The 15,597-nt window shown below is 44.3% G+C and overlaps 1 protein-coding gene across 1 annotated transcript in view; it reads right to left on the bottom strand.

Moving 5' to 3' along the window:
* Window positions 1-307: 307 nt before the first annotated feature.
* LOC127585564 (branched-chain-amino-acid aminotransferase, cytosolic-like) overlaps window positions 308-15,597 on the bottom strand; it is a 29,487-nt gene continuing 14,197 nt past the window's right edge. The window contains 11 exon segments of the mRNA XM_052043129.1: window positions 308-2,539; window positions 4,363-4,382; window positions 4,385-4,436; window positions 8,896-8,994; window positions 8,996-9,037; window positions 9,995-10,056; window positions 10,059-10,079; window positions 10,791-10,933; window positions 11,686-11,849; window positions 12,641-12,760; window positions 13,295-13,405. Of these exon segments, the coding sequence (XP_051899089.1) occupies window positions 2,498-2,539; window positions 4,363-4,382; window positions 4,385-4,436; window positions 8,896-8,994; window positions 8,996-9,037; window positions 9,995-10,056; window positions 10,059-10,079; window positions 10,791-10,933; window positions 11,686-11,849; window positions 12,641-12,760; window positions 13,295-13,405 (876 nt within the window). The 3' untranslated portion in view covers window positions 308-2,497.

Below are 15,597 nucleotides of genomic sequence, written 5' to 3'. Positions count from 1 at the left end.
GCGAAGGTGAGGTAGACTGCAAAGGTGACTATTGCAGAATGAGGTTGAGGAAGGATAAATTTGATACAGGGCTTCTGGATGGAGCTAGCTGCGTTTGATACAGGGCTTCTGGATGGAGCTAGCTGCGTTTGATACAGGGCTTCTGGGCGGAGCTAGCTGCGTTTGATACAGGGCTTCTGGGCGGAGCTAGCTGCGTTGATACAGGGCTTTCTGGGCGGAGCTAGCTGGCGTTTTGATACAGGGCTTCTGGGCGGAGCTAGCTGCGTTTGATACAGGGCTTTCGGGCGGAGCTAGCTGCGTTTTGATACAGGGCTTTCTGGGCGGAGCTAGCTGCATTACATCACGAGGCAATGTCTCAGTAACTACTGCTGCTCGTCAGTATGGGCACCGTGGCTTCAGTCCTATTCTTCTCAAACAATGGACGATGCTCAACCATAAAACAAACAACGGGGAAAGCACGGAGAGTGGCATTGGAACAAAAAGTCCAGATTCTTGACTGGGGGGTGGGGGGGGGGGGAGAGAGACTCCACACTGAACATGAACATTTCTGCCATCATTAACCCACTGCCTCCTTCAGCACTGACTGAGTGGTTAAGAACTTCCAGCTGTTGTGCGTTTTTCTTATCCCTAACCTCTGTCCATGGAGCAGTCACTGCACTGGTTCTGAGGACAGGGATATTGTCAAGTTATTACAGGCTGCAACTTTAACAGGTTTGGCATGCAGAGGAGGACTGTCCTTCTGTACACTGGAAGCAGTTTTGAGGTAAAAGTTACAATGGGAATCTATGGGGAGATGTAGTGTCGATCTACTTGTACCTTTAAGCTGTATCAACAAGCCATTAGCACTGCCACAAGTCACAGTTATACATGCAAATGTGCAGCATTAAAAGAAATGCCTTAAATTTAAAAAAAACTATATAATGCAGCATGACTTCCATTGTGCGCATGATACTGATTTGCTCCAATTCTTTATCATTCAGAACAAACACACTTGTTTTGTGCATTCAGACAGCCATTATGAACACGTACGGAACACATTGATTAGAACAATGGTTAAATGACCTGGACTGGTAAACCAGAGGTCTGGACCAACCCGAGAGAGACCCAAGTTCAAATCCCACCCGGTGGAATTTAAGTTCTTTGTAATGATGACCACATAGCTATTGGACTGTTGTAGAAACCAATTGGGTTCAATAATGGCCTTCAAGGAAGGGAATCCATCGCCAATAGCCAGTCTGGTCTGTATGTGACTCCAGACCAGAGTAATGTAGCTGACTCGGAAATGACCTAACAAGCCACTTTGTTCGACATCCCATAAATGGATACATTTTTAAAAAATCAATTTGTCACAATGACATTCTGGCAATGCTGATCTTTGAGGCAATGGGACTTTAGTGAAATGCAGTTAGGCTGACTGATTCAGCTGAGCCGGGAGAATGAACCATCACTATGCTACGCCTATCCCCAAACCCCCTAGGACTCTGACCCAGCACAGCCCAGAGATTCATAGTCAAAGCATTATACTGCATGGAATCTTCGTCCCATCAGGTCCATGCCCACCACCAACCATCCATTTACACTAATACTACATTAATCCCATTTTATTCTCCCCACATTCTCATCAACTTCCCCCTAGATTCTACCAGTCACCTACACATTAGGGGCAATTTACTGTGACAATTAACCTACCAACCCACATTTCTTTGGGATGTTGGAGGAAAATGGGGCACCCAGGGGTAACCCAGGTGGTCACAGGGAGAACATGCAAGCTCCACGCAGACAGCATCTGAGGTTAGGATTGAACCCGGGTCTCTGGTTTGTGAGGCAGCGGCTCTGCCAGCAGTGCCACTGTGCCGCCCCTTCAGAGTCAGACAGCTCCAGTTGATGTAGTCAGTGAGAAGTAAAATGAGAAACTGCAATGTTTCAACAATGCAGAAAATGCTCAGCAGTTGACAGGTGCCTGAAGGAAAGACAACGTTAACCAATCAGTTCAACAGCACAGACCAAAGCCATTAATTCATCGTTTCCAGGCAAATCTGCTGTGGGTTCCCAGCATTTTCTGTTTCCACTTACGATCATTATAACCAGCAGACAGGAGCTGAGGACTAAACACTCTCATTCTTCCTGCGTGACCGATTTCCTCCAACATCATCAGCTTCTCAGTTCAAAGCAACAATCATCTCCAAGGACTATGGGTCTCAAGAGCATTTGGAGAGTCATTGATATCAATTACTATTTAAGTTGCAGCAAGGAACATCCATAAAGAGCAGCAACCTACTTGATATGAAAATAAAGGCTACTTAGGCAGACCAAAGAATCTAAGATAAGATAGCACCACTGAATCCACTTTCTGGACTAATTCTACAACCATACAAGATTAATAAAGTTTCCAAGATACTCCCTTGAGAAGCAACACAAAGAATTGAAAGCATCCCCAGTGCAGACTGAGTTGTTTCTGGCTCAGGGCTGTGTGGACTGGGAACCAGATTTCCATTGTTCAGATGACCAGCTTTGTCCACTCACTGGATGTCCGACCGTACTGAAATGAGAACAGAATCACACCTTTATCACGCCTTTTAGTGTTAGAACACACCCTCAGCCTCTATAGCTCTCCTCATTAATATTGCTAACACAGGGAAACAAACAGTAAAGGACTGCACTGTATTGAAATCCCATTTTCTCACAGTGCACATGAACTGATCCACTGATATCCAGGACCACAGACACCAGAAGTCTCTCTGGTTATAGAGTCACATAGTCATATAGCATGGAAACAGTCCATGCTAACCAAGATGCCCATCTAAGCTAGTCCCGTTTGCCTGTGTTTGGCCCATTTCCCTCTAAACCTTTCCTATCCATGTACTTGTCCAAATGTCTTTCAAACTTTGTCAATGTACCTGCCTCAACCACTTCCTCTGGCAGCTCATTCCATATACTGACCACCCTCTGGGTGAAAAAGTTACCCCCCAGGTTCCTACTAAGTCTCTCCCCTCTCACCCTAAACCCATATCCTCTAGTTCTTGATTCCCTTACTTAGGATATAAAGACTGTGCACATTCACCCTATCTATGATCTTTTACACTCTATAAGATCATCCCCTCATTCTCCTATGCTCCAATGAATAAAGTCCCACCCTGCTCAACCTCTCTCCATGTCAGTTCCTTGAGCCCTGGCAACATCCTTGTAAATCCTCTGCGCACTCTTTCCAGCTTAGTGGCATCCTTCATATACCAGGGTGACCAAAACTGAACACAATCATATTGCTGTTCTAAGCATGGGTAACAGGTTGCTGTGTATCCTACATTACAATGGTGACTGCACATCAAAAAAAATATTTCATCTGCTGTAAAACACTTCCAGAACATCCTGAGGTTGTGAAGGATACCGTGGCGTTCAGGTCTTAATTAGATGGAGTTAGAGAAAGGAAAAAAATACCATCTCCATGAAGAACATGTTTTCCTTCTGTACAGAATTCCAAAGAGATTAAAATCTCCAGTTATTAATCCCAGAACCTCCTCATCCACATTTTCTTCCCCATACCACCCACTGCAAACTCCCCTCTGTCTACCAGCAGAGGACTGACTGCCCAAGCCTAGCAAAGTAAATCTCACGCTGAATATTTTGTCCTTCATGCCTCCTTATTAAAGACTCCACGGTTCTAGAACTGAGATCCTGCCCCTCGCCTTGACACAGCTTGCCTTGTGTAACTTGAAATCAGGACCACCTGGTAGCACTCAGCTGCGATCCTCAACCACTTCACAAGCTCTGAATTGTCCATTTAGTCTGAATCTGAATGAAAGAATGTTCTAATCCCACAGCACTCTGTACGAACATTCCAAACACAGAGTCCTTAATTCTATATTCAAAGTGAAACTTTAGACATACAGAGTAAAAAAACAATGGTTCACTGCTATCTTTTCAAGAAATAAGCCTCAAGTCACTAAAAAAATAAACAGTTTGAAAACCAGCTTTGACTTGTTTCCAGTCTTCAGCTCAGTATGTCCATGAGACAGCTGCATAGGATCAGGACATGTAGAAATAACTTCCAGGCTGGTACATTGTCACTTTTACAGCTGATCTGGAACGTCTCACAGAGGAGTGTTAGCCACTCCCTAGGCAAATAATTGAGGATACACGACCATATATAAATTTTTAAAATAATAGATATTTATAGAATATACTTTGAAATAAAATATTGCCTAATCTTCTCTTCTTTCAGGGAACATTTTATAAAATGCTGTGGTGTACGACAGGAGATTGTATGAAGGTATGTGCAGTCATTAGCTTCAGGTTACATGTGCCAGCATGATCCATTACAAGCTACTGCACATTTAATGGTCCTTTAATACCCCAAAACTTTACCTGAATATCCGTCAATTCTTCAGGAACCTTTTAGCTAGCTCTGGGCCATTTTCCATGGTGGGGATGTGGTAGTTCTGAAGAAAGAAAAAAGGTCAGTTTTAGAACTGCTTTTTCCACAACATTCCACTACAAGTTGTTTGCAGCATGAGAACTACTTCAGCCATGTTCGGTACTGTGACTCTCAAACTTCTAATGCTTGGTTTTTTTCATTCCATGTATTTGACCCCAAGTCATTGTCATTTGGTTCTTTGACTTCCTAGTACCTTTTGCTTAATTTTTGAGCCTTTTTTTAAGAACACGATGACAAATCTACTGTAAGGATAAGCCAACTAATGTCAGTCTACTCCACCCAGCAATGAGGCTCTAATTGCATTCAATCATCTGCATTGGGCAGGTCATATCATTCACATGTTCGACACGAGACTCCTGAAATAGAGACACCATTCCAAGCTCTGTTCAAGCAAAATGAGGAAAAGGTTCAAAGTCACCACAAAGAAATGCAACGTCCACACCGACTGCTGGGAATCCCTGGCCCATGACTGCTCAAAATGGAGAGGGAACGATTGGGATGGCACTGTGAACCTCGAGTTTACATATCGGGAGCATGCAGAAGTCATGTGTTAATGACTCACAATCCGTTACACAATACCCACCCATCTGTTCCATCAGGCACCTCCTGCCCCATCGATGGAAGTGTCTGTGGTTCCCACATTAGCCTCATCAGTCACCACAGAACTGGAGTGGAATCAAGCCATCCTTGATCCTGTGGGACTGTCTCTAAGAACATGGCCATGAAACTATAAATGGCACCAAGTCTGAGAGTGAAGGAGACTCATTTCATACATAAGTACATTGAGGTAGCACAAAAGCTGAAGCAACTTTACACCAACAACCAGTAATTAACATTGTCCTTTTGTCATTAACGTGAGATTTCCACTTGCCAGATGAACATATACTTTAGCTTTCATGTTGTAAATTACATGGTTATGTTGTAAATCATGTTGTATGATGGTTGAGAGCTTCAAGTTCCTTGGTGTAAATATCACCAATAGCCTGTCCTGGTCCAACCATGTAGGTGCTATGGCCAAGAAAGTGCACCAGCGCTTCTACTTCCTCAAAAGGCTAAGGAAATTCAGCAGTCCCCAGTGACCAATTTTTATGGATGCACCATAGAAAGCATTCTATCCGGCTGCATTACAGTTTGGTATGGCAAGTGCTCTGCCTAAGGCTGCAAGAAATTGCAGAGTTGCGACCACAGTCTACACTGTCATGAAAATCAGCCTCCCCTCCATAGACTGTCTACACTTCCCGCTGCCTCAGAAAAGCAGCCAACATAATCAAAGACCCCTCCCACCCTGGTCATTCTCTCTTCTCCCCGCTTCCCTCAGGCAGAAGATACAAAAGCTTGAAAACACATACCACCAGGCTCAAGGACAGCTTTTATAAGACTCTTGAACAGACTCCTTCTAAGATAAAGATGAACTCTGGATCTCTCAATCTACCTCATCATGGCCCTCGCACCTCATTTGTTTACCTATATTGCACTTTTTCTCTGTAACTGTAACACTATATTCTGCATTCTATTATTGCTTTTCCTTTTGTGCTACCTCAATGTACTTATGTATGAAATGATCTGTCTGGATGGCATGCAAAACAAAGCTTTTCACTGTATCTCGGTACATGTGACAATAATAAACGAATTACCAATTACTACAGACCTTTTGGATACACGAGGTGCAATTTGTGTGGGTCACTATGATCCACATCTGGGATAGCTCATCTTAGAACCATAGAACACTACAGCACAGAAAATAGGCCATTCAGCCCTTCTAGTCCTTGCTGAAACATTATTCCGCTAGTCCCATTGACCAGCACCCAGTCCATAACCCTCCAGACCTCTCCCATCCATGTATCTATCCAATTTATTCTTAAAACTTAAGAGTGAGACCGCATTTACCACGTCAGATGGCAGCTCCCACCACTCTCTGAGTGAAGAAATTCCACCTAATGTTCTCTCTAAACCTTTCCCCTTTCACCCTAAAGCCATGTCCTCTCGTACTTATCTCTCCTAATCTAAGTGGAAAAAGCCTAATTGCATTTACTCTGTCTATACCCCTCATAATTTTGTAAACCTCTATCTTCTTCTCTCACATTAAACCTCTGACGTGTCAGTTCACCTTCCTAAAGCAGAATCATTTGAGCAACCCAATTGGTTCTCACAACCATGAAACATTTCATGCAGTTGAGCCCCATTGTGTGAAATTCAGCTCTGCCCTACGGTCTTGCATTTATCGTTGACTTTCTAAACCCAGTTCAGGTGGGAAAGTGACAGGGAGGAATGAGAGGGTGAGATCACCTCTGACAATCTCTTGTCGGCACCTTGGAGTAACAGTTCACCCAGTGAAAAGAGAAAAGGGGATTGTTTTTCATTGGTTTTCTGAATATTGAAAAAGTCGCAATTTAGTTTCTAAGACTGCAGAGGACCCTGAAATATCCATTCATTAGACAGGAGGTCAGGCAGCATCTGGGAGAGAGAAACATAGTCAATGTTTCAGGTCAAAGGCCTTCCATCAGTTCTGTGGAAGGGACGTCATCCTGAAACATCGACTCTGTTTCTCTCTCCACACATGCTGCCGGACTTTTTGAGTATTCCCACTATTCTCTGTCATTATTTCAGATATCCAGTATCCGCAGATTTTTTTGCTTTTCTATTGAATAGAGCGTTCTCCGTGTGGGAATAGTAGTGAGGCAAACACTGAAATTCCTGAAGGAACATTTGGATACCACAACATGGGGCTGACAGATCGGCTGACCTACCTTGCCTATCCTAGTCTATAGGTCCTCATTATCCATGAGGGATAAGGGCAACAGACATAGATACCACTACCACCCTCTCCTTTGTACCCAGCACAGCCCCAAATAAACATAAATATTCCCTCATTAACATGCATTTAAAATGTTTAACGATCTAAAAGAAAATAATATTAGCTAACAAACTACCCCCATTGATCGGTTTTGACATCACAAGGTGAAGCTGTGTGAACTGAGACATTTCTCTACTTGAACATCATTGAGCAGGGAGCCACTTGACACAAGTGGTCTGGAAGCTGATTACCATATTTATATAGACAGTGACTGGTTCATCAAGATGTATGTGCATAAAGATCTACTTGTTAGAAAAACTGAGCTGGAGAGTTGGACCTACATCTTGAGTGTGCGGATTCAATGATAGAAAATCCATGGATAACAACTAAATGTAATGAAAATGGGCTCATAATCTGATTCCAATCTGACAGCTATGGAGTGACAAAACCATTGGCACAGGGATCAGTATAACACAAACACCACTGAATTTAATCCTTCCTGGGCTGCAGACCTCACTTATATCATGCAAGGGCTTGGCATTAAGGGGTTGTGCAACAGGGCAACACTTTGTCAAGGCTTCAGCCAACAGAAACCCTGGAAGACAGTGGAAGCCAAATACAGCTGGAGTACTTTCATTGGCTCCACCTCTCCCTTTCTTATCAATCATAATTATCCACATGCTCGCTGTGATAAGTAATCCTCGCAGCAAGAAGTGCTGACATGGAGGGCCAGCCAATTGTCAGTGTCTTTTCAACTGCTTATTTCATTTCAGTTCATAACTTTCCTTACTGATAAGAGACACAAAGAAGAGACAGAGATAGACAGAAGAGAATGAGCTGGAGGGAAAGGAAGGAGCTAACAGAGGGAGAAAGAACCAGGAATATACAAATACAAAGTCAAAGCAAGAGAGACACGAACTAAGTCTAGGAAGAAATGGAACTCAGAAAATGGTTCATCAGTGAAAGCAACTGCCCGACTGAACCAAAAGTATAAGGCCCTTAAGTCTATCATGCTAGCACAGGTTGGGATACTTTGCCTTGTTGCATTAGGAGAAGTTCACTATTTGACAATCCCTACTGATAGTATCTACATTCACACACAAAAAAAAATCTCAAGTAGTTTGTGATGACATCTACAGTTTAATATTTTTGCAATCGCTCATTAGGCTCACAATTAACGAGCAACTACTTGGATAAAGGTTACTGACACATATGGAACCCTATTTTAGCATCCTCAACAGAGGAGGGGACCAATCTCCTCACAGCCACTCCCAACCACACACAAATGTGACGTTAGTGTGTGTAAAGCATGTAAGCGAGGGGAAATATTTAGTGATAACATGGGTATATCATAATGATTAGGACCTTGTGGGGAAGAGAATACCAGGGTTGGTCATTCTCCACACCAGAAAAGAAGATTAATGAAGCATTATCACAAAGCAGAGCTTCTGTTGGGACCAATGTTTGAGTGGCCTACCCTTGCTCAGTTCCACATCTGGCTTAAGATGTTGTTGTGTATTCATCATCTCCTGGAGCACTGGAACCAGCTGAACAATGGAGTGCTGGTCAGAGTTTCAGTTTCTTACTCTGCTTTGCAACCTGTTACCTTTAATAATGTCTGCGAAAACCACAATAAATTCAGAGAATGGGATTCATCAAATGGACTCACCTGGTCCAGATAAAGGATTCGATTGACCGGACACACGACGCAGGCTGTACCGGCACCAAAGACTTCCTTTACTCGATTCTCTCGCAGTCCTTCGACTAGTTTCAGGCATTGTTATCCCTCGCTCTGAAACTTTAAACTCACCCTGGAAATAAACAGTATTTAATAATGCAGGCTGCCTCATGACTGCTTGTTAACCTGCACTTATCCCCCTCTGTCAGCACAATGGAAATCACAGAATTTCATTGTGGTAGCTTCCTCACCCAAAAACCCCACCAGCACTGTCTCAGGTTAAGCAGGGTTGGCAGTAACTCCGATAACCATAACTTAAGTCAAAGCCTCCTTTCTAACACATCCTCGAAAGGAGATTACTGCTATCTTATCATCTACAGAGAGCTGATAGAGGGAAGGAGCAGGATTTTTATTTCCCCTCTCCCTGGCTAGGAAATAAAGTGTTCAAAAGGTCTTAGTTTGCAACAGTAAAGACACCGGTCTGTTCCAGTCAGTGCCACAATATTAATGTAAAGTCAGTAACTGCTATTCTGAACATCTCTCTTCTTGCGAAGCTGTTGCTATTCACTGATATTTCCGACAAAATAAACCGGTTTGGTGAGTTACAGCTGCTCGCAATGCCTCACTAAAATGTTTATCAGAAGATGGGAAGCATGCAGGAGTTGGCAGTATCCAGTGTGTAACATGATGCCCAGATTGCAACATAGCACCCAGTGCACAACTGAATACCCAGTGCACTACATGACGCCCAGTGCAGAACCAGGCATTCAGTCCTCACAGGAGATCTCACTCTTAGGGACTGACTGGTGACGTTTGATTAGAAAGAATATCTAACGCACACTGATTAGTAATTCAATTCTACCAGCTCATGACACAGATAGCTTAAATCCAGCTGGCAGCAACTCGCTTATCCAATCTGTCAGGCTGTAAGTGACAGAGAAGTGGAACTTAGAACCGCACAGAACTAGCTCACTTGGGACAGTGAAAGTCTGTTATTAAAAGAATCCCACCCAATGTGGAGGCAGATGAGAATGCATAATGGCACAGCGAAGGCATCACATGAAGATTTATAGCTGAAATGCCAACGTACCCACTGTCGAGCCAGGTCCAGCAAGCTCTGCCTAGTGACGCCCGGAAGGATCGTACCGTCAGTGGAGGAGTGAGCAATTCCGTCTCTAAAGGAGAAAATGTAGGATTACTCAACAAGCATCAGAACCTGAATACCAGCATCTCCAGCTAGGCAGTCCCCTCTGACCAATCATCTTAGCATGGGTTAGAGGTTTGGGACTTCTCCTTCACTAAAATCCACAACCCGTTGTCAACAAGTGCAGGTGAAAAGGCAGGGCCAGTATGGAAGAGATGGGTAGACCAGGTCAAACCTCACTATGAGGGACAGGTAGGCAGGCCAGGCCTCACAGGGCTAGAAAGGGCGAGAGAGGGAGAGAGAGACGAGAGAGGGAGAGAGAGAGGGCGGGAGAGCGGGAGAGAGAGAGCAGGAGAGAGAGAGAGAGAGAGAGAGAGCGGGATGAGAGCAAGCAAGAAAGAAAGAGAGAGAAAGAGAGAGCAAGAGAGAGGCCAGGCCAGGTCCCACAGAGCAGGAGAGGGAGACAGGCCAGGCATCACAGGGCTGGAGAGATGGACAGGCCAGGCTAGGCTCACAGTGAGGAGCAGCAGGCAGGCCAGACAGGGGAAGACAGGCCAAGCCCCACAAGGCAGGGCATGAAGAAGTGCAGCAGGAGGAAGACAAGATGAAGAGAATCTTAAACTGTGGTCATTAGACGTTGCAAACCTTGGGCTTGGAAAAAGTACAAAAGGCAGCTTTGTGGGTGGATTGGACATGGAGCCAGCGAGCTGGGTGTGGTGCTGGTGTTGCCCATGACACGTACCGCCTTGCTTGTTCTTCCAGTAGATGAAGATGTTCATGGTCCCCACTTCTGTGATCTCATGCTTGTCTCCATAGAGCCACAGCACCTGCTGGCAGCCTTGTTTCAGAGCCTCCTTCTGAACGTAAATCGTGGGGCCGTAATTACTACACAGTGAGGAAGGGAGAGGAGAACTCTGTCAGATATTGTACAACATAACCTGGTGATTCTGTATGTCCGTTCATCCTGCACTTCAGACATGGCACCACAAGAGCCTTTCACTGGAGAATTACAAACTGGAATCATTTAAACCTAAGCACGTTAATAATTCAAGTTAACCTTGTGTTAACCTTGGGATTGCCTCCCCTCAGCACGTCAATCTGGCCCAACAATAACCTTACGTTCTGGACCTGCTACTCTCCGTGCTGGAAACAACAGCACGGGTTTGAAAGATTGTGAATATAGTTTCCAAGTTGGCAACTGGATGTAACAAGTAAGGCTAGTTGAATTTTAATCCTCTCCCAGCACCAACAGTTCTTTGAAATATGATCCCATGGGCATGCATCTCTGACCCATTGTCCACACACAAGTCCAGTATGTTATAATGAAAAGGTTATTTGACCAAAGTAGGATGCATATCAATCAGCAATGGGAGAATGGGCTAACATTCACACTCCGAGTCTGTGGGAGGCTGATAGGACCAAAGACCAGCGCCAGGAGCTCCTGGTCTCCGCGGCCCAGCACCGGGGGCTCCTGGTCTCCGCGGCCCAGCGCCGGGAGCTCCTGGTCTCCGCGGCCCAGCGCCGGGAGCTCCTGGTCTCCGCGGCCGGGAACTATTGACTTTGATGTTCTCTCCACTAAGTCATATTTTTAAAACTAGTATCTGAGTGTCTACTTCATTCTTTTCGTGCTCACTTACCCTCCCATTTTGCAGTCACCCACACCTCCCTTCCAAGCACGCACAAACTTGGGATCAGCAAGCAATGAGACAGGGTTGAAGCTTCCAGTGGCAAAATAGGGTCCAACAGGCCCAATGATAACAAAGAGTAGGGCGTGATTAGCTGGAGACACCCCAAGGCAAGGCTGGGGAGAGAAAATAAATGTACAAGATAAGCGTGTGCTCCACTCCAGTTGCTTCTTATAAAACATTTAACTGGTGCTGCATTCTGAGAAGCAAACTGTCCCACCCCACAAAGGAAAGCAAAATAGCCGAGTGACCAGCATAATATCTGGGATGAAAGTCTCAGCAGCTGTGCAGCACAGAGAGTTGATGGTTTGAGAAGTGTGGAGCATGGGATCACAGCTAATGCATCAGTAACAAAAGAACATGTCTTTAAAGTTAATATTAAAAGCATAAGAGTCAAAGTGAAAGAAAACTAGCTTCACACAAAGAAATCATTTTATGAAGCTGTGTGAGTCACAACATTGAAGAACAATTTGGATTTATTTTAAGCAGCTCCAGATGCTTCACATTTGATAAGACCATGAGACATAGGAGCAGAATTAGGCCATTCGGCCCTTCAAGTCCGCTCCGCCATTCGGTCATGGCTGATTTACTTTTCCCTCTCAACCCCATTCTCCTGCCTTCTCCCCAGAATCTAATCAAGAACCTATCAACCCCACTTTAAATATACCCAATGACTTGGCCTCCACAGCCGTCTGTGGCAATGAATTCCACAGATTCACCACGCTTTGGCTAAAGAAATTCCTCTAATGACACTGTGGAAGAATGTGGACAGGGCCTGAAAATGTGCTCAAAAAGGTGCATTTTTTTCTGCATATATTTTCCCTTCAATTTGTGCTTAATTAAGCAACTCTGGCAGGTAAATCCGTTAAAACCCACAGCACTAACCAGCAAAGCAAAGGCCTCATACCTCTGTGCCAATGAAGGTGGGTCGGATGTAGAGACTTGCTGTATCAGAATATGGGACCCATTCTTTGTCAACTTCAATTAGTTTCCGAATACACTCCACCAGCTCTTCCTTGTCAAATTCCTAAAAGTACAGAGAGCCAGTAATCCTCGGAAGCTCTGGTAAAGGAAGTTTCAATTTCCAAAGGGCAGCATGCAGAAAGGGTGTTACATTGCAATAATATGTACAATTATTACACTAACAGCATCAAACGTGTAACGTCAACGAGGTCACAAGGACACAGTGTGCTGGGAATGGAAATTCAAAGCAGGTGGGGTAGAGGTATGATGCTGAGATTAGAATTAAGAGGCATTGTCACATCGGACTTTGTGTAGTTGATCCAGGTTGGACTTGGCTTGGGATACCAAACAAACAAGCAGGACTTTAACTTAACGTTTTATTCAAACAGCGACATCCCTCAGTACTGCACTGAATGTCTGCAAGTCCTGGTGTGGAATCTGAACATTGGAAAATGGCTGTCCACCTCTGGGAATGTAACAGACATTGTCACCCTTGTGAGCACTTTGAGTCGTCTCTTTCTTTTGCTCTTGTTAACGTATCTTCCTTTCGCTCTCTTTAATGCATTCAGTGGAGAATGTAAACAAGTGTCTTACGTACTGGCAGACAGGCTCTGACTGCTGACCGGTGCATCCTCACCATGTTCAAGTCAGGTCGGAACATGCGAATCTTGTTGTCTATGCCACGAAAAGCCTTCATTCCTTCAAACAGCTGTTGGTGAAAACAGGGAGGAAAAAACATTTGACTTCAAATTGTCCTATGGATTCGAGGACAAAAAGACACTTCCATCAACTATAACTTTCATCCTCAGCACACCTCCCTCCAGCACCAACATCCTCAATGGGGTTTGACTGTAAGAGGTTTAATAGAGCTGATGTCAGGACATTTGACATTTGTATACAAAGGTTTACAGGCTAGCGGTGTGTCTTGTGCCAAATTTTTATCAGGTATATAATTATTTCACCAGAATTAATTGTCAACACATCTGGCTTAATCAACAAAACATGGTCTCACAGAATTCCGAGAAATTCCATTGGAGCTGTTACACTGTCCATTTATTTCAAAGGCAAACCTAGTTCTGATAGTGACACCAGAAGGATCCGCCAATAATGTGTTTCTTTCTGTACTCTGGGATCAGATATTTTCACTGTGTCTCTAGCCACACCCAAGCATGGACACTGATAGAGGCAGCACTGTCACTGTTTAAATAAAATATCCATGTCCTTATTCCTTCTGTTACATAGAATTTCTAGCAGAGGAACTCAGTCCAAGTGGTCCATGCAGATTTTATGCTCCAGAGAAACCTCCTCCCAACTTCCATCTCATCCTGTCAACATATCCTCATTTTCAAATTTATGTTTTACAAGTTTTCTTACAACACTTCTTCTAAGGCTATTCAGTCCATCGAGTTTAGGCCAACTCTCAGAGCATTCCCATCAAGCCCAACCCTCCACTTAATTTCCTGTAACCTATTCCCTCACATGTGCTCATTAACACCCCCGTTTCTCCCACCGGCCACCTGCACTAGGGGTAATTTACAATACCCATTTAACCTTACAACCAGAATGTCTTTGGGATGTGGGAGGAAACAGGAGCACCCGGGGGACACCCAGTAGATCCAGGGAGAATGTGCAAACTCTGCACAGACAGCACAGGTGGTCAGGATCAAACCTGGGTGACTGGCGCTGTGAGGTAGCAGCACCACCTGCAGTTCCAACGTGAGGTCCATGATTTGTCCCTCAACTACATCTAACTTCACCTTAAATACACCCCAGCGGTTCAAGTTCCACATTGTAACCACTCCCTGAGTAAAGAATTGTTCCTTGATCTCCCTGTTCACTAAGTAGGATTGATGAAGTTCTCAGTTATAGAGTCACAGAGTTGTACAACACAGAAACGGACCCTTCAGTCCACCATGTACATCCCAACCTTTTTGCCCATCTGCAGTAATCCCATTTTCCCACACCAGGTCCGTATCCTTCTCTGCCTTGCCTATTAAAGTGCCTGTCTAAATGTCTCTTAAACAATAGTGATTGTATCTGACTCCACCACCTCCTCTGTGTAAAATACTTGCCCCTCAGATCCCCTTTAAAATTCCTTCCTCTCACCTTAAACCTATGCCCTCTTGTTTTTGATACCCCTAATACAGGAAAATATTCTGATTATTTACCCTATCTATGCCTCATATAATTTTATAAACATCCATCAGGTCACCCCTCAGCCTCCTTCACTCCAGGGTAAACAAACTCAGCCTATTCAATCTCTCCCCATAACTAAAGTCCTGCAATCCAGGCAACATCCCAGTGAAGCTCCTCTGCACTCTCTCCAGCACAACCGCACTCTTCCTATAGTACGGTGACCAGGAATGCAAACGGTACTCCAAGTATGAAGGATTATTGACCAGAAACATTAACTCTGTTTCTCTCTCTGCAGGTGCTGCTTCTGTAGAGTAGCACAGTGGTGTAGGTAGTAGACCTCACAGCTCCAGTGACCTGGGTTCAATCTGGACCTCAGGTCTGCCTGTGTGGAGTTTGCACATCACCCTGTGACCACATAGGTTCCCTCCGGGTGCTCTCTGTTTCTTCCCACATCCTCAAGACATACAGGTTGTTAGGTTAATTGGCCACTGTAAATTATCTCCATGGCGTAGGTGAGGAGTAGAATCTGGGGCAAGGTGAGGAGAATGTGCGGCAAATAAAATACAGCGTAGAATTCACATAACGGTGGGCAAACAGACTTTGTCTCTGTGCTGCATGAATCTGAGTACCTCCAGCATTTTCCCTTTTTCCACAATTAAAAAGGCAGAAGGGGACATTCAGTGAAAACCAATTACAAGTTAAAAGCAGAAACTACAGTGATGAAGCCAGAAAGAAAGCACAGAGTGTCTCAATTTTACACTCTGA

This window comes from Pristis pectinata, chromosome 33, assembly GCF_009764475.1.
Source record: "Pristis pectinata isolate sPriPec2 chromosome 33, sPriPec2.1.pri, whole genome shotgun sequence".
Lineage (NCBI taxonomy): Eukaryota > Metazoa > Chordata > Chondrichthyes > Rhinopristiformes > Pristidae > Pristis > Pristis pectinata.
The sequence above is the reverse complement of the archived record's forward strand: the minus strand, read 5'-3'. Positions and strand labels throughout refer to the sequence as shown.